Raw genomic sequence first — 24,992 nt, forward strand, 5'->3', positions numbered from 1 at the left:
ACTCATGCCTGTTGCAAACTCTTTAAAGTTAATAAGCGCATCTTTGTTTTCATCCAGAAGTCGGAACATCCTTTCTGCTAGCACTGATGTGTGGAGTCCACAAGACCAAGGCGTAAGAGAAGCAAACAAGTCTTTGAACTGCTCGATGTTGATGCGGTACTGCTCTAAGTAGGGTAGGCTCTGGTCTCTTTGAGCAGCTGAAGTGCGATTTCCCCAGTAACAGCTCATGAAGTGTTTTGCCTATAAACAGAAGAAATGATTTATTTATTAGATTTGTATCCTGCCTTTATTTTGTACAACTCAAAGTGACATACAAAAGCTCCCTTTTCCTATTTTCCCCACAACAACCCTGTGAGCCAGGTTGGGCTGAGAGAGAGAGAGAATGACACTTTTTTCAATCTGTCAGCATTGAAGACATATCTTAAAGGTTTAGGCATGGCGTTTAATCAGTTCTGAAACATACAAGACTACAATGAAAAGTATAATTATAAGGAATCCAATCAATTTGCACACAGATTCAGACAGAAATTGTTCAACAATCTGAATGGGACAGTTTGGAAACAAATAGGGTTTTTTGGTAGTTCTACAGCCTTTGAAATGTCACAGTTACCTGAAAAGTTAGTTCTAACATTGTAATGAACACTCTACTACTTTTCTACATTCAGTTGTGATAATTTGAAAGATCTTGGTTGAAATCATCATAGTCTTCAAACTCCCATTAGCAATGGGACATTGCTAATTCTATAGTGCTAAGAATGCTTATGTTTCACTAAAATTAGTCCAATATATAAGGAGGATATCAGATATGGGAAGACTGAACTAAGGAATCAAGCTCAGGCTGAATCAAAACAGCTGCAGCAGTTTGCTATCACTTACAGATGGGACATACATAACAAAGGCTATATCAGGGAGGTGGGTGCACAGAAACATTTCAAATACAGTGGTACCTCGGGTCACGAACGCTTCTGTTCACGACCAATACGGGTCACGAACAGCTCCATTCGCAAAATTTTGCCTCCATTCGCGAACGCCGGATCGGGTGACAAACAGGATCCGCGGCCATTTTCCCTGCCGTGACACGTGGTCGTGGCTTCCTGAGGGAGGGGGACTCTCCCTCCAAGCAATAACCGCCTCCCCACCCGCCTTCCTATCCTCCATGCCAGAAGTCACGTCGAGCAAGGTTAGTGTTCTCTCTCTTCGTATTGTATTTTGTTTCATATTTTTGCGGTTTTAAAAAAAAAATACATATGGTTCAGAACAGATTAACCGTAATTACATTGAACCTTATGGGGAAATTTGATTCGGGAGGCGACCAAAATCAGTTGGCGAGCAAATTCGTAGGGGTCAGAACGGATTAACCGTATTTACATTGAACCTTATGGGGAAATTTGCTTCGGGTTGCAACCAATTCGGGTCGCGACCAGAGTCGCGGAACAAATTAAGTTCGTGAACCGAGGTACCACTGTACCTTTCTGTAGTAATAGTGGCAATTTCCTCTTTCTCTTTTAAACTGTTTTTAAAACAAGATGAATGTACAGGTAGTCCTTAGTTATCTATGGTAATTGGGACCGGAAACTCTGTCACTAAGCGACGCAGTCATAAAGCATGATGTCATGTGACTGCGCTGACTTACAACAGCAGTTTCAGTAGTTCCAGTTGCAGTTGTTAAGTGAATCCCACACGGTTGGTAAGTGCAACGTCACATGAACACCATTTGTGACCTCCTGCCAGCTTCCCCATTGACTTTGCTTGTTGGAAGCCAGTAGCGAAGGACACAAACGGCGATCATGTGACCACAGGATGCTGCGACGTAACTGTGAGCTGGTTGCCAAGTGCCCAAATCATGATCACATAATGTCTAACGGTCACTGAATGAATGATCATTAACTGAGGACCTCCTGTACTTGCTATTGTGGCAGGGGCAAAAGCAGCTCCTTTTAAATTATTTTTATTTTTAAATTGTATGACAAATACCATGTTGCCTTTCAAAATCATGATAATATGACAGCATTAACATTTTAAAGCTAAATCTAGAAAGTCCTGATATCATATGGCATTACTACTGCAAGTATTAAGAAAGCAAAATCAAACAAAACACAGAGAAAGAAGCCAGGGCAAAATATTTTGTCCCCAGTCCCTCAGAAATTACATCTCTGATTGGAGATAGGCTGAAACACTGCTCTTTTCTCAAAACATAAACTAAATAAATCTTATGCACTTGTTTAGAATCACAGCATGTAACGAAACAAAACAAAAAATAAAACTGAATCAGTCTAACAAAATAAGATCTCGTCTAATTCTGTTGTATTTTCCTATATTTTCTCAGCTGCAAAAATAAACCCAAACAATCTGAGCATAAAAGTCTTTTGAAATACACCACCAACTTGGACCCTGGCAATTCTGTAATTTAAAGGAGTTTTCACAGACACACTTTATCTGCTACCTGCAGCAATAATAAAGAGGATACTGTTTTATCAAGGTCTCTCACCTTAAATACTACATAAAGATCTTCTAATTCTTGCATAGAAAAGCCAATGTCACCAGATACAGCTCGGACCTACAGAAATCACAGAAACAAATGTATCTTAATTGTGTCAGCTGGGAATCTGGAAAAAGTTAGATTCAATGAAAGGAGGAAGCTATATTTTTAGAAGTACAGCAAAATGACTTTTGAAATTTGTGAACTGGAAAAAGGAAGGAGCATCTAATAATTTTGAACAGAATGTTAAAGTCTGTATTTGGGAGATACTGACCTGTAAGACCAGAGGAATCTAAAAACTGAATGACAGCTAAAAGAGAACAGCTCTATTCTCTTGAACTGAGTCAATAAGCACAAAAAGGCTGGTCAAAGGTATTATATGTATTTCCTGCTCTCAGTGCACTATAATTGGAAGCAGGAACAGGAAATGGGTCGATTTTTTTCTTCCTCTCAGCTTTTTTCTCCTTAATGTGCTCCTTGTCAAACATCTACAAGGGCATTAGAGACATTTGCTAGACATCTGATGCTATCTGGAGGGAAGGGATACCACAAGCAACAGACAAAAACAGCAGCAAGAAAATGGAGAGCAACCCTTCCCTTGAGATTCCCAGACATAGCAACTCAGAGAATGGAAAGGTCACTATTTATTTCCTATTACATTTTCAGTAGGAGAAAATAAGACAGAAAATTAGCTAGTTAAGATTCTGTGGCAAGTCTGCCAAGGTACTTTCATAAAAAAGACTGGAATGTTTTCAGCTCAACCTGTTATGGGTTAAAAGTTAAAAAGAAATCACAATGTTGCTCTATGAGGAAAACAGCAACATCCCAGTTGGCTGATACCTGTATCAGAATCAACCAAAATGCCACACGTAAAGCTTTCTAATTTGCCAGAACAATTAATCAGGGCTGGTAACAGGAAAAGCAGGGAATGTGGGACAAAGGGAAAAAAAATTATAGAACTGGGGCAAATGTGGTCGTGAAGTCTGCAGCTTAATGTCAGTCTCAAAATGGAGACTGATAATACTTCTAATCAACATTCAAACTAGCGATATACCATTACACTATCACACTACACATACCTTGCTCTAGAAAATAAAGATTAACATGCCAATTAGTTATTTGTCTAATTTATTTCTTTAAATTGTTTAGCTTAGCCTAGCCTCAAAGATTCCAAGTAGGAGAAACAAAATCAGTAACTTAACACATGCTTATAAAATGTGAGTACTACTCACCACACTTCTCTTAGCAGTGTCTTCTAAAGAATGGATTACCTTCAGTCTTTGTTTAAAACGCATTTGTTCAATATCATCTGTTTTCAAGTGGCTGAATTTCTGTAGTGGAAGACTAGGTTTATAACTAAATCCACAGAAAATACCGCACATTTGAAAAAATCACATTCATTTGATGAAATACTTCAAGTTTTACTTAGCAATTATTTTACTGATGAGGAAACAATGCTTGCAGAAGTGATGGTGGCCAATCATAGCTCTCTAGTCATGTTTGGAAGCCATGGGCACCAAAACAAGGAAAACAATTACTAGATTTGTACTACAAAAATAAGGGGAGCTACTAGATGATAATAAAGAGGCAGAGCTTCGATATCTCTGCTACTCTCTAGCACTCATCTGCATTTTGTAGTTCAGATCTGGAAGTTCTAGTGGAAAGGGAAGAGGGAGAAGATACTGTATGTTAGCAATTGTAAGAATCACATGAAAACATAACACAGGATTTGCTATTATAAGGCTATGAATTTGAGGGAGCCAAGAACCCAAACTAATTAGTTTTAAAAGAAAAATGGGTTAGAGAGGAATAATGACTATAGCTAAATGCCTTATCTATTGTATTCATCATAAAAGAGACAGTTGACCCCCATACCCTGAATCTGTGAATGCTTATATTAAAGACATATCTTTGATTAATAGAGAATACAAAGCTAGTACATACAGTAATTCATTAAAAAAAATATCAGAGTAAAAATGTAAGATTTATGTTATCTCTTGACCTCATAGGCTGTTCTTATAAGTTCAAATATATCAATTTCCACTGATGGATCATCCCCACTCGTCAATGAAGCGTGGAGGTGAGGAATACGTGAGAAAATATTCTGCCGATTAATTACATTATCCAGGTACCTACAGAAAATCAAAAATCAACAGAGAATTTTGGATTAGTACATAAACTGAAAATTATGGTCAGGAGAGTCTATATAATTTATTTAATAAAATATATGCTAGAGTCAGCTTTCATGATAACATGAATTTATTTTAAAACTAAAACAATTAAGATAAAATTTATGATTCAAGACATTTGATTCATCCATACACTATATTAAATTACATATTAATTATAATGTAATTCTATATTGTGCAATTTAATGTACTGTATATACTGAAGCATTGCAGGCTCTGATAAATCACAGGAAAATATGTAATAATTATATATAAGCCCACACATCCCCATGATTGTGACTCAAAGGTGCCTTGCTAATTGTTTTTAAGGACATATTTTTTTGATGTGGCCCTCCTCTCATTCTCAGCCTGTAGTTGAGGCCACCTACCTTTGTATTTATCTGCTCTGATAATAAAACAGTGTTATCCATTTTCTCCTGACACAAGCAGAATTGTGCAAAATTTGTGACACCTTGGTGGTGACCGCAGTAATGACATAGCGGAACCTGAAATCTGTCCAGCTCCTGTTGGCCATTTTTGGCTGCTGCAGACATGGTGCATTCCCCTAGCTGCTGGTGACTTTTTTCTACAGCTATTTTGGCTTGAGCAGTAGGAGATATTGGGCACAATGCACTATTTAGATTACATGGACTTCTTATTTACACATGTAAAAATATTAAAATGTCTGACTGGCAGATACTTTGCACAACAGAGTGGTGCTGGCTGAAACAGGGTGTCACTTTAAGATGGGAAGTCCCCACCTCCATCAGCTATTAGAGGAAGCATGCAGAGGAGCAAGCAAGCAAGTGTGAGTGAAGAAGACAAAAGAGAGCAAGAGACAAAGCTGAGTGAGCAAGAAAGGCAACTGACCAAGTGAGAGTAGCAGATGAGTGAGAACAAGTGAGAAAGACGGCAAGAGAGCCAGACAAGCGAGAGAGTGACAGGAGTGTGCAAGAGAGAATGATTGAGGTCACCTGCAGATCATACATGTGGTGGGTGGAACTTCAGCACCTTATCTATGGGATGAACAGGGGCTTTGCAGTAAAGCAGGAAAAGCAGAACGCCCCTACTCTGTGGATACGATTTGAAGATGGCTAAACCCATGGTTTTAGCCATCTGCCAAAACATGCTGGTCCCCCAGCCCAACTTAAAGAGACTGACTGGTGGGTGTTGTTCCTGCTTGCAGGAGATCCAGATTGCTTTCTCTACTCCACCCACAATTTCCCTTGCTTCTGAGACCACACAAATGCAGGCTGCTCACGTGCTCCTCCACTGGTGCTTTATGAACGACGTGTTGGCTAACAGCTGGACTGCACAAACATTTTCTTCAACACTGTCCTGTGCAAGCACTGGGAGCAGCGGTGAAGACCAATTCTCATAGTAATCCTGCTATCAGTAATCTGTCAAAGAGGGGGGGGGAAAGCAATTTGTGTTCCAAGTGAAGTATTTCTAGGATAAACTACCCTCACTTTTCTTAAACAAAATGAGCTCTCTTGTTCTTTTTTACAGCTTGTCCATTGCTTTTTGGCAGTTCTGAACTTGATAAAGGGGAGTCATTTTGTTTATTTCACTGACTCACTGGTCACAGACACCAGAACTACCATGAAGATCACTCTCATGAAAAGAAATCTAGGAAAAAATGGGGCTGAGTGTGGCTGAGGATAAATCTCACAATGAGAGACTGAATGGGCAGAGTGCTAGCTGAGTTCCCAACCACTGTATTCAGTGATGCAGGTGCACCCTGAGTATACACAGATTGTTGAACTGTTCAGCTACAATTACTTCTAGTAGAACCCCATCTCACCACTGTATTAAGACAAGTGACTGGTGTTTCTTCTCCCTCCCTAGCAGGTAGGAGTGGGAACATAGACAGGAGAGGAAACATAGCCACCATTTGCTGCACTTTAACTTGGTCCACATTGAACTGTCAGCCTCATTAATAAGGCAGAGCAGAGATCAGTTTGGGGGATAGACCAAATTTATGATGGCATCCTTCTGTGCCACCTGACAGATTGAAGGGAAGCACATTAAACTATCTCTCTGGATGTAATCTTAGCATAAAATACAAATGAACAAGCATGCAAATTGAAGTGGCCTCAAAGTGTCACCTTTCTACCAACTGCAGGTCCCATCTGCTCTGGAAAGAGAGGGGCTCAGAGGTAATTCATTTCAACAGACCAATGGAACTGACCTGCCTCTATCTTATTTTTGTCTGGAGAGTCACCAATTTAAATTAAGGGGGCAAAGGAAGCTCAGCTGATTCCCAGTTGACTAATGGGGGGAAAAATCACTGATACTCAATTATTTTATGCAATGGCTAATTGTTCGAGGGTTCTTTTTAATCACGTTTCCACCAGAACAGAATTACTACTTCAGAACAACCTTTCTTGAAAAATCCTCCTTCACAATATAATCAAATTCAGCACTCCATACATTCATCTTGCTACTGGCTTTACCTATCCCTGGCTGATGAGAATTCACTAACCTCTCCCACACAAACTAGATTTTTCAAGTCACATTACCCAAAAAGTTGAGCTGGGAATTGTCAATTAGAATGCCATGAAATTAGATCAAAGGAATTCTGTAACTACAAGTGATCTTTCTAGGCACAACAATTTATGTTAACACATTGGATAACATGCTATAGCCAGTGTCATGTAGTCATTAAGATACTGATCTGGCAATGGGGAGACCCAGGTTCAAGTCCACTCTCAACTCTGGAAACTCACCTGATGACTTTGCACTATTCACTCTCTCTTAACCCAACCTACTTCAGAGGCGTGTTGTTGTGGGGAGTACTACGTATGGTGCCTTGAGGTTCCTGAACAAAAGGCAGGATATAAATCTCATACCTACATGCTAAATCAAAGTGACTGACTTTGAGCAGCCTGATTTTTATTAGTCTTCTAACATAAGCAGCTCCAGTCTATTAAGGAATTCACAATGAGAAGCAAGAAACTTCAGAAAGAACCAAGAAAGAAATATGAACAATAATTATAATAAATCCAAAGGCACTGCCATTCATTTAATTCAGAAACTAAAAACAAAGCTACCTGCCCAAGACAGTCATGGCTTCACCTTCATCACAGCAATTTAACAGCTTGTCCATGTTGGCCTCCAGGATGGCCAGGGATACCTGCAAGATGACCTTTATGCCTTCATAGAAGAAACAGTCAACAATGACCACTGCACTTGCAAAAGGCATGACACTAAGGAAAAGTGTGAGGAACCAAGATAGTGATATGCTGGAAATGACCCCTAAATCTTGCATCTTCTCAGACAGCTGGGGAAGGTAATCCCGTGTTAGCTCCTCAAAGATGCCTTGGTCTACTAGCGCACCTAAATGGGCAACAGAGACAGAAAAAAGAGGGGCAGTGTTATCTGTATCATTGTGTGAGTGAGAGAGTGAAATAAGATTCTATCACAAATGAAGAGCTTACGTATGCACAGTCAGCACTGGACTGGCCAACTGGCTTCACTAAATATTACTGTACTCAAGGAAGTGATTAGCATTAGTTATTAAATCCTACTGCACATTTTAAGTTGCAATAGCTATTTCACTACAGGTAATTGGAAATTATCTCCTGAAATAGAAACAGAGTGATAAACATTCATTTGCTTCTGAGATTTCTGATTTAGGCTGTTTTTCAAACTTCTGTACTGCCATGTATTTGACAGCAAGTTGCAACCTGAATTTGCAGATTCTGTACTGAATTTGTCCACAATAAAGTAACCCCTTTCCCATAAAATTATTAGGATTCTATATTTAGGTTTCATTTCTGAAGCTTCAATATACTTCTTGCACCTGAATACTTATAATGTTACTTCTCATACTATACTCTTCCAATGCTATTGACATTGTCTGCTACTTCTTGGCAGACTCTTAAGATTCCCTGGCACCAAGTTATAATCATTCTAGCTCCTTAATTATTTTGAAAAAATGGGATCTTTTCCAGACTTGGGAAGCAACAATACTTCTCAATTCAGTGCTGATCAAAAACTCATCAGGAAGGCTTATATTCTGCAAAGAATGCTACGGTAAAGCTCAAAAGAATTCAGAAGAGAATACAAGGATGAGAACAGTTCAGGAAGAAGTGATATGTAGAGCTAAGAAGGATGTGGAAATATATTGATAGTTTTGAAATATCTACAGATTTCAGGAAAGAGATTTACCTATTATTTTAATTAAGAACAGTATTAAATAGGGTTGATATAAAAACTGTAGAAACTCAATACATTAATAAAATCTGAGAGAATCACAAGAGAAACTCAACAAATAAACTCGCTAGGAAAATTTGAGGAATTCAACACTTGAAAATTTTTAAGAAGACTGAATAAGGTACAATGATTTAGTTACATGGTTTTATCCTGACTTTAGAAGCGCTAAAATGAAAAGATGGTGATTAATTAATTCCAACTGTGCAATTCTAATATTGTAATTATACAGAATCAATTAATTAAGCTAATATTTTCACATACATCTACTTGTTCTAAAGTCAACTATCCAACTATTTTGCAACTAAAGATCTCACTCTCAGTGCTTCAGATTCCTTCACACCAATTAATCCTAGCTTTCAAGGTGACTTACCAACCACTCTAGTGTTATAGTAATCTGGCAGCATTCTCTCACACAGGGCCACAAGGAGCCAGAAAGCTTCTTCTTCATTACAATATAGAAGTAGTACTGATGTCACTATGTTCATGGCCTGACAATATGAAGACAAACATGCACACACATAAACATTTATATTAGCTAGGAAGCGTATTTAAGAAGGCAAGTATTTATTATCGTTTCAATCTGTTAGAGCCTCACATATAAATTATGAATAAGATGCTACAAAGAAGACATTTTATAGCTTAGAACTACATCCTAGTGCAGTGCTTTCCTTTTGAGAAAGTAGGTACAAGATAGAAACTTTTATTATATAATAATGTAATGTATTTTGCAGTTGTTTATTAATGCCACATCCAGCTTTAGATGTAAAATCTAAGCATTCTTATGTTTATCAACCTTAACATTTTAGAAATCAGTCAATATTAATGCAAACTTTCTTTTTTCTTTATCTTTAAAAGTTTAAGTTATCTAAACATCAGTGTGTTAATAATCTCTAGTCAACACTGTATAAACACCATTATACCTAAATAATATAATGTACTACTTATGTTTCATAATAATAAAATAAAACAAGAGAAAGAGAAAGAAATAGGAGGGGAGGGAGGGGAGGGGAGGGGAGGGGAGGAAGGAAGGAAGGAGGGGAGGAAGGAAGGAGGGAAGGAAGGAAGGAAGGAAGGAAGGAAGGAAGGAAGGAAGGAAGGAAGGAAGGAAGGAAGGAAGGAAGGAAGGAAGGAAGGAAGGAAGGAAGGAAGGTCCTCCTGAAATTTCACTGGGGAAATGAAAGAGGAAAAGAGATATTCTCATATGCCTTTATACACCCTCACTATTCCTTTCTCTTTCTCCTTCTTTTCCTCCAGAACTTTCAGGGCAGAGATCCTTTTTCCCAAGAAGCACATGAAGATGGGAGGAGTCTATAAAAAAGAGGCTGGAGAATCACCCAGCCCACAGATTGTTTAACCACGCCCTGAGAAAATGGAAACAGAAGTAGGAGGCTTCCATGCCTAAGAATTTAATCACTGTAAGGCCTTCTTCCTGCCTGGCTTGCTCAGTACAAAGTGATATTCAGAGCCCAAATCGGGCTCTCAGTTAAGGCAATATATTCCTATCCATAGGGTAGGAAAGGTCAAGCTCCAATTCAAACTATGGCTGAACTGTGACAAGGAGTGCCATCAAACAACTAAGTAATCCAGGAATGTCACTCTCTTACCTGGCAGTAACCAATGGTAGGATTCCGAAAAGCATATGCTGTTAGTACCCTTCTAAGTGCAGCAAACCCTAGTTCATTGTGAAAGGCAGGGTGCTCGGGCATTGAACGATGCAGGTCTCTTTCAATTTCCTCAGTGGCAAGGCTATATTTTCCCATAGATTGCTTCACCAAGTCGCTGTAGTACCCAGGGTGAGTGGCCATCTCATTTGAGGCCCCTATATCGACATACAAAAATTATTTTTCTTGCTTTTTGCACTCAAGATGTGATTCTTGAGAATCACAAGAAGGCTGAGGCTTCTACAAATAACAGTTTTCCTGCAGGTTGTCAGTTTCAAGCCTTCAGCAGCTGGTTTACACTGAGGATGCATGATGTTAATAGTAAGAAGGATATATTTAGAAAGAATATTTTAAAGAATAGCACTTATCCTATATTCCATATTAGCAAACTTTGAAAAAAAAATTTTTAGGGAAAAAAGCCTCAATGTTGTCTGAAGCAATTGGCTTAGAAATCTGGAAACAATGATTATTGACTTTTCAGCTCACCTCCAGTTTGGGGAGAAATTTCATTTTAAGGGCAGTACCACTATACCACTGATTAACAGGGGAAAAAATATTTTTCCCTTTAAGTCAGGAATCTGTTGTGCACATTTAGCAAGAAACGTCACCTGAAAAGAGGAGCCACAGTTCTCCACGAAGATTCTCCGGAATTCCTTTTTGCACCAGCTCACGGGTCTTGGCTGTGCGGTACATACACACACCCCTCCCGTATTCAAAGAAATGAATGTTCCAAGATTCTTCTTTCATTGTCTCCTTTGCCTCGAGAGGAAAGCATAGAAAGGATTACACTACTGCTATGGATGTCGGGGGCAGGGGTGTGATGATCATCATGAAATGCTGTGACTTACATACTTGCATCACAAATATATAATGGCAAATTTGTAATGGTGCAAATACATAATGGCAACATATGCATGATGTGCATGTTGTCATTTTGACATTATTGTGATTTGCTACAGACATTGCAGCCCCCTGGAAACTTCAGTACAGCCAAGCTTTTTTTTCTTCCTCTCCAATGCAGCATTTTCACTTTATCAGTAATTTATAAACATTGATCTCTAATAGCAACTCACAAAGATACCGCAATAGAAATGTGTAAAGGTGAAATATGGTATCAAAAAGTTTTCTTCTGAATGGGTAAAAAAAAGGAATTCGTGTGCAAGGCACTAGCACACTTCTTGAACTGTATCATCTAGATTGGTATAAAATAAATTTGGTCTCAAACTATAAGAGTGTCAAAACACAGATTAGCATTCTGTTCCATCTCAGAGGCGTACATTTTTAGACGTTTAAAATATGATTGTAAACATGTCTTAATAAACATAGTATTAACGGCCAGTTTGATTAAGGGACTGGATTAGAAATTGGGAGACGGTGAGTTCTAGTCCTGCCTTAGCCAGGGAAGCTGGCTGAGTGACCTTGGGCCAGACACGCTCTCTCAGCCCAACCCACCTCACAGGGCTGGGGGAAATATGAGGAAGGAGCACTATGCATGCTGCTTTGAGCTGCACCAAAAAGAGGCAGGTTATAAATCTAATAAATAAAATTATCATGTACAACATGGCACAAATAAGTGAATTTCTTTCAGCTACCCTCTCTTTTACAATACAAGGCAATGCATCATATCTCAGATTAAAAATAAACAAGTTTTTCAATGGAAAACAAGCACCAAGAACTAACTGTTCCTAATAGCTTCCAAGTACTCTTCAAGGTGCTGGTTTTAACCAAACATTCCTTAAAATATTTTTATATGAACTATTCATATTAATAGATTTGGTCTTGTTCAAACTTTCCTTGGGATTCAAATATACAGCCTTGTTTCTCCTTATTGGTTGCTTCATTATTTTGTTTGTTTGTTTGTTGAATTTATATGGCTGCCCATCTCACACAAAGTGACTCTCTCCAGCCTACATTAAAACCTACTATAAAACCAATTAAAAACAATGAAAATAGTAAACATAAAAACAAAACCGCAAGCGGGAGAACATCACGCATAATACAGCCAGCGAGGAGTCTCCCCACCACCAGGGGATCCCCAGGCCTGTTGAAAAAAATCACATTTTAAGGGCTTTCCAGAAGGCAATAAAGGTTGGGGCTAACCTCGCCTTGGGAGGGATGATGACCTCAGGAGATGAGGGAAGAGATGCTGCCTAGGTAACGATCAGATAAGGGGGGCACAGCTGCGTAACGGGCAGAGAAACTCAGAAAGGATCCGCCCTAACTTATCAGGCTATAAAAAGAGATGCCATACCCAAAACCCAGCTGGGCACATTTCTGAGAGGGAACACACACCCCCTCCAGACCCAGCCAGATCTCAGTAATACATGCCAGGTCATCCCTCTCATCTGTGATTAAGTCACAGATGAGGAAGGCTTTATTACACACTGACTTAGCATTTAGTAGCAGCAACCGAAAGCCAAGGCTTCTGAAGGCCTGCTGACCAGGAACCGGAGTTGAGATCCGGGGGCCGGAACAAGGAACCAGTATGAGACACCAGGCCCTTGTTTCCCTGAGACTGGCCTGCCCCCAGTCTCTCATCATACCTTCCCTTACCCGTCACCACCATGATGTTCTATCCTGCCCCCAACCCTCCCAAACACCCCACCCCATGCCCTCCAGCTCCCAAAAGAGGGGATCCCCACATCACTCCTTCATACTCCTTCATCCTAAAAGAGGAGGAGGCTGAGTCTTCCGGGTACTTAGCTCAAGCTCTCAACGCCATGGGGGACTCAACAATCCACTCCTCACATGACCAACCAACACAGGCCTCCCCCACCAACCACTCTCACTAGGCTGGCCAAGGGTTGTCCCCATTTCATACAACCTATACACCCCAATCCCCCTCCCAGTTCTCACCCGAGGGAGGGAATCTCACACAATCACGGGACATCCCCACTCCTCTGGTCTCAGCCTGGGACCCAGAAATAAAATGGCTTTTGCAAAAGGGGGGAACCACAACAGCCCCAAGGCACCTGCCCTCCAATGTCACTGCTCCTCCCAGTTCAGCTGATCACAACCCTCAGGCGGTCTTCTGAGTCCTTTGTAGAGTCCTGCGCAGCCTCTCAATCTACAAAGGCCATGTAAAGCAATGTCCCTGGGGCAGGCTGATCTGTTGCGCTGAGTCTCCCAAGAAACAAAGCGTCATTACTAAACGACATTGCAAAGCCACAATTTGGCAATGTTGCAAACCACAACTGGGCAACTTCAGCACTGGCGCCAAAAACAAACTCACTGCCAGGGTCCAGGCCAGACTAACCAACAGCTGCGTTGGTGCCCACAGAAGACAGAATGGTGGCCAATCCCCTCCAGCACACCTTCTTCCAAACAGCCCTAGCGAGCTTCTGCTATAGATATTAGTCTGCAGGAGCCGGGGGACACACACCATTCCACCCACAAATGGCACAATGACAGCGACCTCCCCGCCTGCAAACCTGTTTCCAAGCAGCCCCAGCAATCTCCTGCTACAGATGTAAGTCCACGGGAGCTGGGGACACATGCCATTCCGCCTTCTGAAAGCCAACAGCCCAAGGAGGAGGACATTTTCAAGCCACCACAAAATTTTTTAGAAAAATAAGTAGAAGTTGCTTTAATTCATCTATGTTCTTCTCATTTAGATTAATATATCTGAAATATTTTCCTATCTAAAAGTATACCACTGCATTTAATCTTATGGGTTGTTATAATTAAAAGGTTTTTAATTATAATATAAGCACTGAATTTTCTGAATTGATAAAGAATCAGTAATATACCAATTTTTCTCCAGAGGATTCCTCCAAATTGATCCTAAGCAGTTTCAACAGCCCCTGAGATGCCGTGGGTGTCTCATCTGTGCAAAAGTTCCCCAGCTGATTGTTGAGAGGAGAAGCAGGACTGTCTGCAGGAGGGCTATTGGGTGACAGCTCTGGAATCTCCTATAAAGAAATGTATAAATCAAAATATGCAGAAATATAAGCAAGTTCAACTGCAATGAAGGCTACTGGACTTCTGGTGCAATCAATAAAGTTCTAGGAAGACATCGGTCATGGGTACAGTACATTATTGATGGTATTGCCATTAATGCCTTCGTCCTCATTTAAATCATCTCAGATATTCATAGATTATGCAATATGATCCCTACATATATTGTTGTTGTTGTTGTTTAGTCGTTAAGTCGTGTCCGACTCTTCGTGACCCCATGAACCATATTGCGCCAGGCCTTCCTGTCCTTCACTGCCTCCCTGAGTTTGCTCAGTTTCATGCTCATTGCTTCAGTGATGCTATCTAACCATCTCATCCTCTGCCGTCCTCTTCTCCTTTTGCCTTCAATCTTTCCCAGCATCAGGGTCTTCTCCAAAGAGATCTCTCTTCACATTAGGTGACCAAAATATCTGAGCTTGAGCTTCATTATCGATCCTTCCAATGAGCAATCAGGGTTGATTTCCTTTAAGATTGACTGGTTTGACCTCCTAGCAGTCCAGGGGACTCTCAAGAGTCTTCTCCAGCACCACAGTTCAAAGGCATCAATTCTTTGGCGCTCGGCCTTTTTTATGGTCCAGCTCTCACAGCCATACATTACTACTGGAAAAACCATAGCTTTGACTATGCGGATCTTTGTCGGCAAGGTGACGTCTCTGCTTTTTAATATGCTATCTAGGCTTGCCATAGCTTTCCTCCCAAGGAGCAAGCGTCTTTTAATTTCATGGCTGCAGTCTCCGTCTGCGGTGATCTTGGAGCCCAAATAAGTGAAGTCTGTTACTGCTTCCATTTCTACCCCTTCTATTTGCCAGGAATTGATGGGTCCAGATGCCATGATCTTAGTTTTTTTAATGTTGAGTTTCAAGCCAGCTTTTGCACTCTCCTCTTTCACCCTCATCAAGAGGCTCTTTAGTTCTTCTTCACTTTCTGCCATTAGGGTGGTATCGTCCGCATATCTGAGGTTGTTGATGATTCTCCCTGCAATCTTAATTCCGGCTTGTGATTCTTCCAGCCTGGCATTTCTCATGATGTACTCATGGTTAAATAAGCAGGGTGACAGTATACAGCCTTGTCGTACACCTTTCCCTATTTTGAACCAATCGGTTGTTCCATGACCGGTTCTGACTGTTGCTTCTTGGCCCGCATACAGATTTCTCAGGAGACAGGTAAGGTGGTCTGGTACTCCCATCTCTTTAAGAATTTGCCACAGTTTGTTGTGATCCACACAATCAAAGGCTTTTGCATAGTCAATGAAGCAGAAGTAGATATTTTTCTGGAACTCTCGTGCTTTCTCCATGATCCAGCGAATGTTGGCGATTTGATCTCTAGTTCCTCTGCCTCTTCGAAACCCAGCTTGTACATCCGGTAGTTCTCGGTTCATGTATTGCTGAAGCCTAGCTCGTAGGATTTTGAGCATAACCTTGCTAGCATGTGAAATGAGTGCAATTGTGCGATAGTTTGAGCATTCTTTGGCGTTGCCCTTCTTTGGAATTGGAACATAAACTGACCTTTTCCAATCCCGTGGCCACTGTTGCGTTTTCCAAACTTGCTGGCATATTGAGTGCAGCACTTTAACACCATCATCTTTTAGTATTTTAAATAACTCAGCTGGAATACTGCCATCTCCACTAGCTTTGTTGTTAGCAATGCTTCCTAAGGCCCACTTGACTTCACTCTCTAGGATGTCTGGCTCAAGGTCAGTGATCACACCAGCGTGGACATCAGGGACATTAAGATCTTTCTTGTATAGTTCTTCTGTGTATTCTTGCACCTCTTCTTAATCTCTTCTGCTTCTGTTAGGTCCCTGCCTTTTTTGTCCTTTATCATGCCCATCTTTGCACTAAACGTTCCTTTCATATCTCCAATTTTCTTGTAGAGATCTCTAGTCTTCCCCATTCGATTGTTTCCCTCAATTTCTTTGCATTGTTCATTTAAGAAGGCCTTCTTATCTCTCCTTGCTATTCTCTGGAAATCTGCATTCAGTTGCTTATATCTTTCCCTTTCACCCTTGCTTTTCGCATTCCTTCTTTCCACAGCTATTTGTAAAGCCTCATCAGAAAGCCATTTTGCTTTCTTGCATTTCTTTTTCTTTGGGATGGTTTTAGTTGCTGCCTCCTGTACAATGTTACGGACCTCCGTCCATAGTTCTTCAGGCACTCTGTCTACCAAATCTAATCCTCTAAATCTATTCATCACCTTCACTGTGTACTCACAAGGAATATGATCTAAGTCATATCTGAGTGGTCTAGTGGTTTTCCCTACATTCTTCAATTTAAGCCTAAATTTTGCAGTAAGAAGCTCATGATCTGAGCCACAGTCAGCTCCTGGTCTTGTTTTTGCTGTCTGTATAGAGCTTCTCCATCTTTGGCTGCAAAGTATATAATCAATCTGGTTTCGGTATTGACCATCTGGTGATGTCCATGTGTAGAGTCGTCTCTTGTGTTGTTGGAAAAGAGTGTTTGCTATGACTAGCTTGTTCTCTTGACAGAACTCTATTAGCCTTTGCCCTGCTTCATTTTGTACTCCAAGGCCAAACTTGCCTGTTATTCCGATTACTCCTTGACTTCCTACTTTAGCATTCCAATCCCCTATGATGAAAAGGACATCTTTTTTTGGTGCATATATTATAGAGCAACAATTCCTTATTCATGATGTGTCTACCCATTAGGAAGCTCTGGTTAACCCTGGCTCTCCTACAGAATATAATAACATAAACCTCACATTTGCAATGTATTTGCGATTATATGTGCACCTTACAAATGCAAGGCGTGAATCAATATTTAATCACAACCAGGGGAAAATAACTGACAGGCTTACTAATTCCCCGTCACTGTCATTCTAACAAGTAGAACAACAACGAATTATCAGTCCAGTCTTTTACATGGAAAATAATTATTTATGAAGCTGCTATTGGCAGTGATTTAATCTAAAATTTCAGCTAGCTTTTCCACTGCTAGCATCTTAAGTCTATTGCTCTGCTTTCTTTCATAATCAGTAAACAGCAACACTTGTATCTGAGAAAAACAAAACACACTGGTTAGTAAGGGGCCCTTCACTAAATACGGCTTGCTTTCCTCCACAAAACTCGTCACAGCTATTTACCAGTTATCTGCACATGTAAGTACATGCACAGGTAATACTTCTGGTAAAGCAAAGTGGTCATGCCTTTGAATGTTTTGCACAACCTGATTAACAGAACCAGGGCACTTAATGTGTGGCTCTGGACAAATAAAACTGAGCTGAGAGTAGCACCACCAACTCAAGTAGCAGGGATGTATTCATAGCTAAATGAATAATCATGATACTCGGGCAATGTTTTCCTGCTATAGGCAGGCCATCCTACGTGAGAAGATCATTATGTGCAAATGGATAAGGGTGTTCATCCAAGCAGTCCAATATTGCTTATTCTGTCAGGTATCATTGAGGGTCTCAGGTTGACAAATCCCACCTACACCCCCACTCTTTTAATGAGAGATACTTAGCACTAAACTGGAGACCTTCTGCTCTGGTTTCAACACACACTGGACTATGTGGCTACCCAGGCAGTAAATAAATATTCCATCCACACTTTGAAAGACATTTCTTTTTGTTCCTTATTCAAAATTTAGTTATTAAGAATTACTGACTCCTCAATGTTAAAAAAAAATAGATCCCAGATTGGTACCGCAACTTGGAAAGCTCACTAATGATCAAAAACTTGGCTGCAGAAGAAGGATGAACAGAAGGGCTGAAGCAGGCTGAGAAAAAAGGAATGGTAGATAAATGAAAAAGCTTTGTAAGGCCTTTCAGGCAGCAACTCCAGACAGCAGCAGAAATCCAGATGAGAAGGGGTCCTTGACTTCTGATCATGACAAACAGGATTAGAAATCCTTTCTCTAAATAACCAGTCAGTACCTTAGTGACAGTCAGACTTGATCCACTGTTCACAAATCCACAGAAAATTAAGGCAGTTCTAAATGCAAAGTCAAGGGAGCAATGTAATTTAATGCCGGTCAGAATGGAATGGCCCCAGGTGCTCTACCTCTGAGCTATGATCCCTCCCCCAGCTGCCCTTAGATGAAGAACTCTATTAGAGATCTCAGTGATTTTCCTTCTTGCTCTCGAAACTGAGGCAGTCAATGCTATCTAATAAGTTCTAATGTCCTGTCAATAATAGAAATCACAGTCAATTGCCAGAATAATTAGAAATATTCAGAGAATAATTCCAGGGCTCACTGCTAATACTGTACCTCATAGGCATGGTCACTAACGCTCTTCTTTTGGTCCCTGCCACTGTGGCATGTTTGCTTTGAAGAAGTCGTCTGCAGGAAGTCAGAAATTCTCTGTACTAGGAAGTCTCGGTCCTTCAGGTTGGCAAAAAGGAAGGTCATTTTGCTTCTGGTGCTGATGGAAAGTGGGCTAGGCAAAATACTGGAGCTGTCTGCTTTCTCAACAATTGTAACCTACAGAATACATAGAGGGATAAATGGAGCATGTCACGTTACTTTACAATAAGATTTAAATTTATAAATAAAATTTTAATTATTTCCTAATTGCTTTTCTAATATCACCAATACATATGATAGCTGATACCATCAAGACATTGTTCTTGTCCTAGGGAGAAAAATATCAGACTGTATGGTGGTGAGAAAAAAAGTCTGTGAATTCTTTAAAATTATTCATACTCCTGCAGTACTGCAACTAACAATATGACCATGGTTTCATGTAAATCTGGTTAATAGTTCCTAGTTAAGCAGGTAACACATAAAATTGTTATTGTACACTGCCCAGAGTCACTTGTGAGAGATGGGCAGCCATATAAATTTGATAAATTAAATAAATACATGAATAAAATGGTGTATTGTATTATGCCTTTACTGAACACACTGAGCCAACATTCACTCCCTTGGTTGGAAAAAGTATGTGAAGCTCTAGTATAGTAAAGGGGGATATGCTCTTTAATGCTCCAAGTGATGAGATAATAATCACATATGAATTTGCTTGTCCCTATAAAACACACATTGTTGCTACCATCTGAGTCTGCTTTTCATGACACAGACTTGTAGAAGTGAATCGTGTTTTGGTAAAGAGATCTCTGTAGATCTCGGACAAGGGCTGTCAGTGCTCTTGAGGTGGAAATGGCCTACAAATCAATTGCCAACGGTCTTATTTTCCATTAATGCATGGTCAGGCAGACACTGTACAAAAGAGGAAATGCAACACTACTGTTACTCATAATACCACAGAGCGGTCATCCAACAAAAATCACTCCAGCAGCCAAATGTACAATACTTTAGGTGTTGGAAAGAACCTCAAGATAACAGCAAAGGATCTGCAGGCCACACTTACAGTGGAACCTTGGGTTACGAACGCTTCTGTTAATGAACTTTTCGGGTTACGACCAGCTCCGGCCGCAAAATTTTGCTTCGGTTTGCAAACTCTGCCTTGGGGTACGAACAGGATATGCGGTCATTTTCCCTCCCATGACACGGTCCGCGGCCATTTTTCCGCCCCTGACACGTGGTCCGCGGCCATTTTTCCGCTCCTGACACGTGGTCCGCGGCCATTTTCTGCCCCTGACACGTGGTCCGCGGCCATTTTCCGCCCCTGACACGTGGTCCGCGGCCATTTTTCCACCCCTGACGTGGTCCGCGGCCATTTTTCCGCCCCTGACACGTAGTCCGCGGCCATTTTCCACCCCTGACACGTGGTCCGCGGCCATTTTTCCGCCCCTGACACGTGGTCCGCGGCCATTTTTCCGCCCCTGACACGTGGTCCACGGCCATTTTTCCGCCCCTGACACGTGGTCCATGGCCATTTTCCGCCCCTGACACGTGGTCGTAGGGAGGGGGACTCTCCCTCCAAGCAATAGCCGCCTCCCTGTCCTCCACGCCAGAATGGATTAACGGTAATTACATTGAACCTTATGGGGAAATTTGATTCGGGTTGCGACCAATTCGGGTCGCGACCAGAGTCATGGAACGAATTAAGTTCGTAAACCGAGATTCCACTGTATATTGTCTGATGTCAGTATTCACGAGTCCACTTTAAGGAAAACACTGAGGAAGCATAGTGTGTATAGGAGAATGTCAAAGAGGAAATCACTGTTCTCCAGAAAGCACATTGCCATCAATCTCAAGTTTGCCAAAGATCATCTGGATGATACAGCAGGCTTTTGGAAGAATGTTCTGTGGACAGCTGAGATGAAACTTCTGGGCATTCATGAGAAATACTGCATTCAGAGAAAACAAAGCACTGCATTCCAGTAAAAGAACCTCATTTGAACCATAAGGAATGATGGCAGAAATATCATGCCTTGGGTCTGCTCTGCATCCTCAGGACCTGGATGGCTTCAATTACTGAGGAACCAATGGATTCTGGATGTAGCAAATTCTACAGGACAATATCTAGCTATCCACCTATGAGCTGAAACTTAAATGAATATGGATCATACAGTACAAGAACCATAAATACACAAATAAATCTACTACAGAGTGGCTGCAGTGGAAGAGCTCAACTGAAACAGTGTGGTATGATCTGAAGTGAACTGTTCATGTAAAATACACCATTGCCAAATACCTCTAGGCCAATATGTGGGATCAGTTAATTGGTACAGGAAATGTTAGGTTGAAGTTACTGCTGAAAAAGGAGATGCCACTAGTTACTAAATCTTAAGCGTCACATACTTTTCCCAACAGACAGTAAATTTGGCTCAGGGAGTTCCATGAAGAGATGACACAATACAAACTTTTGTATGTTGTTTAACCAGAATCCTTTTATCTATTAATAGGACTTAGGTGAAGCTCAGATCACATTCTAGGTCATAATCTGCAGAATTATGGATGGTTCTAAAGTATTTGTAATAACAAGGAACTTAAATGTGAAAAGCAAGCAAAACAATAAAAGGAGAATTAAATGTTATAATTCTAGGAGCATTTCTGAAACATTTTGATTTTTTCCCCAGATAGGTGAGATTGTAACAACTTTCCTCCTCTCTCTCAACCCAAAGAAAATTGAGGCTATAGCATCTTGTTTCCATCACCGCAGGGAATTATTTATTTAACCAATGGACTAATATATTGGGGCTCAAAACCAAAATCCTACTATCGTCAAGTAAATCCTTCAAACTTAATCCAATAACTAACTGCTGGACTCTCAAAATAATCCATTGTCAAAAAAAAAAAAAACACTTCTCACCTCCCTAAGTGGTATTATGAGATGACATGCCTCTTCTGCCTTGCTAGCAAAACAGATATAGTTATTGGAAACAAACATCTGGCCGAGGATGTGGATTTTATTGAATGGGGTCCACAAAGTACAGTCTGTGTGCCCATCAAGACGTTCATCCTTAGGCAGTCGAAAAGTAGCACGGTACCATTCGTTTTTGGCTCTGGCATCCAGATCCCTGAAGAAAAATACAATACACACACACACATCTCCACTGGGCAATTAATGGTTTGATTTCAATTAATGGGAAATTTAAATGACTCAACCATTACAGCAGCCTTTCTCTAACATGGTTCCCTTTGGATGTGTTGGACTTTACCTTCTATCATGCCAATCCTTTTTCAATATAGTTTCAAATAAGGACCTCCACCAAACATAGAAATTGTCATACCAGAGTACTGATTGCCAAAAATCTCTGGTGCAGAAATAAACTTTTCAATATAAGTATGGAACTATTATAAAAATATCCTTTCAAGAGCTGCTCTGGTTCCAAAGAAAGAACAGCGGCGCTGTGAAGATGACATGCCAATGGAAAGAGCTGGCAAATATTATAGGACCTTTGGTCAGAAAAAGAAAAAAGAAACTGCTCAGGGTAATGTAATATATAGTTATAGTTACATTATATAATATAGTTATAGTTATATTATATAATATATAATGTAATATATAGACATAGGTGTAATTCAGAAATAATAGAAGTCATTGTGTTGTGGGAGAATATGCATCTGAAAGGAAGACCTGTTTTTTTTCTCCATATAATTTGTCTTTATAAATGCAAGGGTCATCTTACAGTTCCTAGGAATGTGGTAATGGAGGCTAGCATAGGCTTTTCCATCAATTCTTCCTCTGAAGTTGAATTGTCTTGAGTATCTCCTTTCTTTGGGGTAAATACGGTAGCTGTAGCACGATTAGAGATAGCTACTTCTTCCAAGGACTGAACTCAGACAAAACTAGTTTTGCAAGTTGGCAGCAAGGAGCAGGACATAACACTGCCTGAACATATAAAAAATTAACTTTTCCCTGTCCATAGAGATGCTTTGCAAAAATGAAAAAACAGGGTTTTAAAAATTTGTTTCAGTCAATTAATTCACTTTTTATAGGTCTGGAAACATCCAGATTCAAAGCCTTGCTGGGCTAAGCGCTACCTCTTTGTCTAATACACTTTACAGCAGTGTTGTGCTGAGAAAAGGGAGAAAAATCATATACACTGCATATATATCACTGACATAATATATAATTCACTGGATTTATATTTTTATATTAACAGGAGGTAAGTATAATTATATCTGTAATAACATCAGATGTGTTTATCAGTTGCTGAACAGTTATCCATGCTTAAAAAAAATATCCAAAAGGCTGTGGCATGCAGTACCCAAGCTGTTAACCCAGGATGGAAGAACTAACTGTTCTCTCCTATCTCTCATTCTACAACCACTCAAACAAAAAAACATACAGAAAAGCATCCAAAAAACCAGTAATTGTCTTGGCACCTGCATATTAAAGTCGGTCTGTACTTAAAGTTGTGAAGTCCTGGCTTTTCTCTCAGGCATTAGTGCCAGGTTATTAGTGGAGCCTGAAATGTGTTTTGGTGTTGTGCGCTATTTGTGTGGAGCCTTGATTACTGTATTATGGTTATTTATTTGATTTGTTTTAGATTGGTTTTATAACATTGATCTGTTGCATTATCTGTTAGCTGCCCAAGTTACTTGTTTAAGATGGGCAGCTATGTAAATTATCTAAATTGAATGATTAATTATTAAATAAAGAGGACTGGAAAAGAAAATAGTGACTTAATCATGCAGGCTGTATATGAGGATTTCCACTCATGAGTCCATAATTAGAAATCTAACAACATTCAATTGGAACAACAGAGAGAACAATGCTATGTTCTGGAAATCAATTTCATAACCACAACAAAATCCAATTCAAAGATTTTTGGATTACAGAAGCAGTAAATTTTGGGGATATAATTAGGCTGCGTGGGAAGAAGAATGCAAATTCGAACATCACCTACATGTTTCCTATTTCTACTCTTTCTGGTGGCTCTAGGAAAAACGTGGGAAACAGAAATTGAACATGTGTTTATGAGAAGCACTGGGAAGAAAATGCAGCAAGTTCATTGCCTGGTTGGGATTTCAGCCAGACCCATGCTCCCACAATTCAAGAGATCAAGGATGGTGCTAAAATAAGTGGGCAGATCAGAAAGAATCCACTTGGATTATCATCTGGTTGCATATTTTCAATTTTTTCATTTGTAACCATGAAAATTGAAAAAATGCATTTTGTTGCAAATCATACTAAAAAGGGCAGAACAGAAGATAATATGCAAAAGGAAGAACAGGCAGAAAACAAATGATAAACACATACATAAATACTATGTAATGCCCAGCTTCCCCATCTTATCAACCTAGCATCACTTACTCCAGTTGAAATCAATCCTGGATATGTTTTCCTTCTCAATAAATGTGCCCACACTTATATGTGGGTATGAATACATGCACGTATGTACATGTACACCCTAACCAGAAAGCATACTCGATAAGAAAGGGAAGGCCAGGAAAAATAATATTAATTAATTAATAATTGCTAAGTTGAATTATAAAACCTTTCAATTCCCCATCTGTACAGAAAGATGCATATCACTGAATACGTGTGAACACACTAGTACTTACACATTTGCCTTTCTTCTCCCACTATAGGAAAAGGCATGTTATTTAGTTTCAAAAAGAGTTACAATTCACCAGGTTGGTGAAAGGCATTTTCTCTGTACAGAGGAAACATTAGTTTCTTTCTTTTGGGTAAACATGGTTTGTTTTTGTTGTTAGTTACTGTCAAGTCAATTTCAACTCATGGCAACTCTGTGGATAATTGTTTTGAACTGTATTTGGTCTTCAGTCAGGGAGCTAATTGTTGCTAAAGTGGCATCCACAGTTGTTATTGTATCAATCCATCTTGATACACTTTCTCTTTTGCATTTTCCTCCAATCTTTGCTACATTTAAGACTGGATTGTTCTTTTTCAACTTTAGCTTGATTTTGCATATTAGTAGTTGTGATCTGTACCAAAGTCTCCTCCAGGTTGTTATTTTTGTTGAAGTTTCTGAGCTTTGCCATTGTTAACTTCCACTGATATAGTCAATCTAAATTTTGTACAGTCCAGTGGACAAAGTCTATGGTAAAGGCACTCTGTGTTGCTGGAAGAAAATGTTTGAAATGAACAGGTTCTTATGAAAGGCCTTTCTCACTGCAGGAAGGAAAGATTAGTTTGTTCCTTTTGGGTAAATATGGAGTAATTTTCCAGTAATGG

The 24,992-nt window shown here is 40.0% G+C and overlaps 1 protein-coding gene across 2 annotated transcripts in view; it reads right to left on the reverse strand.

Moving 5' to 3' along the window:
• The window catches only part of TBC1D9B (TBC1 domain family member 9B), a 52,707-nt gene that overhangs the window by 17,845 nt on the left and 9,870 nt on the right, over positions 1 to 24,992 (reverse strand). For both annotated transcript variants that reach the window (XM_088133841.1, XM_088133840.1), the window contains exons 6-16: positions 21,657 to 21,864; positions 18,710 to 18,922; positions 14,276 to 14,437; positions 11,135 to 11,285; positions 10,470 to 10,684; positions 9,236 to 9,353; positions 7,701 to 7,986; positions 4,482 to 4,611; positions 3,712 to 3,810; positions 2,489 to 2,557; positions 3 to 240 (exon numbers count right to left, since the gene is read on the reverse strand). In XM_088133841.1, the coding sequence (XP_087989967.1) occupies positions 3 to 240; positions 2,489 to 2,557; positions 3,712 to 3,810; positions 4,482 to 4,611; positions 7,701 to 7,986; positions 9,236 to 9,353; positions 10,470 to 10,684; positions 11,135 to 11,285; positions 14,276 to 14,437; positions 18,710 to 18,922; positions 21,657 to 21,864 (1,889 nt within the window). The remainder of the gene's footprint in view (positions 1 to 2; positions 241 to 2,488; positions 2,558 to 3,711; positions 3,811 to 4,481; positions 4,612 to 7,700; positions 7,987 to 9,235; positions 9,354 to 10,469; positions 10,685 to 11,134; positions 11,286 to 14,275; positions 14,438 to 18,709; positions 18,923 to 21,656; positions 21,865 to 24,992) is intronic.

Source organism: Python bivittatus, unplaced genomic scaffold, assembly GCF_059951505.1.
Source record: "Python bivittatus isolate LINGU-HERP-01145 unplaced genomic scaffold, Pbiv_v1 ctg000080_np1212, whole genome shotgun sequence".
NCBI classification, from domain to species: domain Eukaryota; kingdom Metazoa; phylum Chordata; class Lepidosauria; order Squamata; family Pythonidae; genus Python; species Python bivittatus.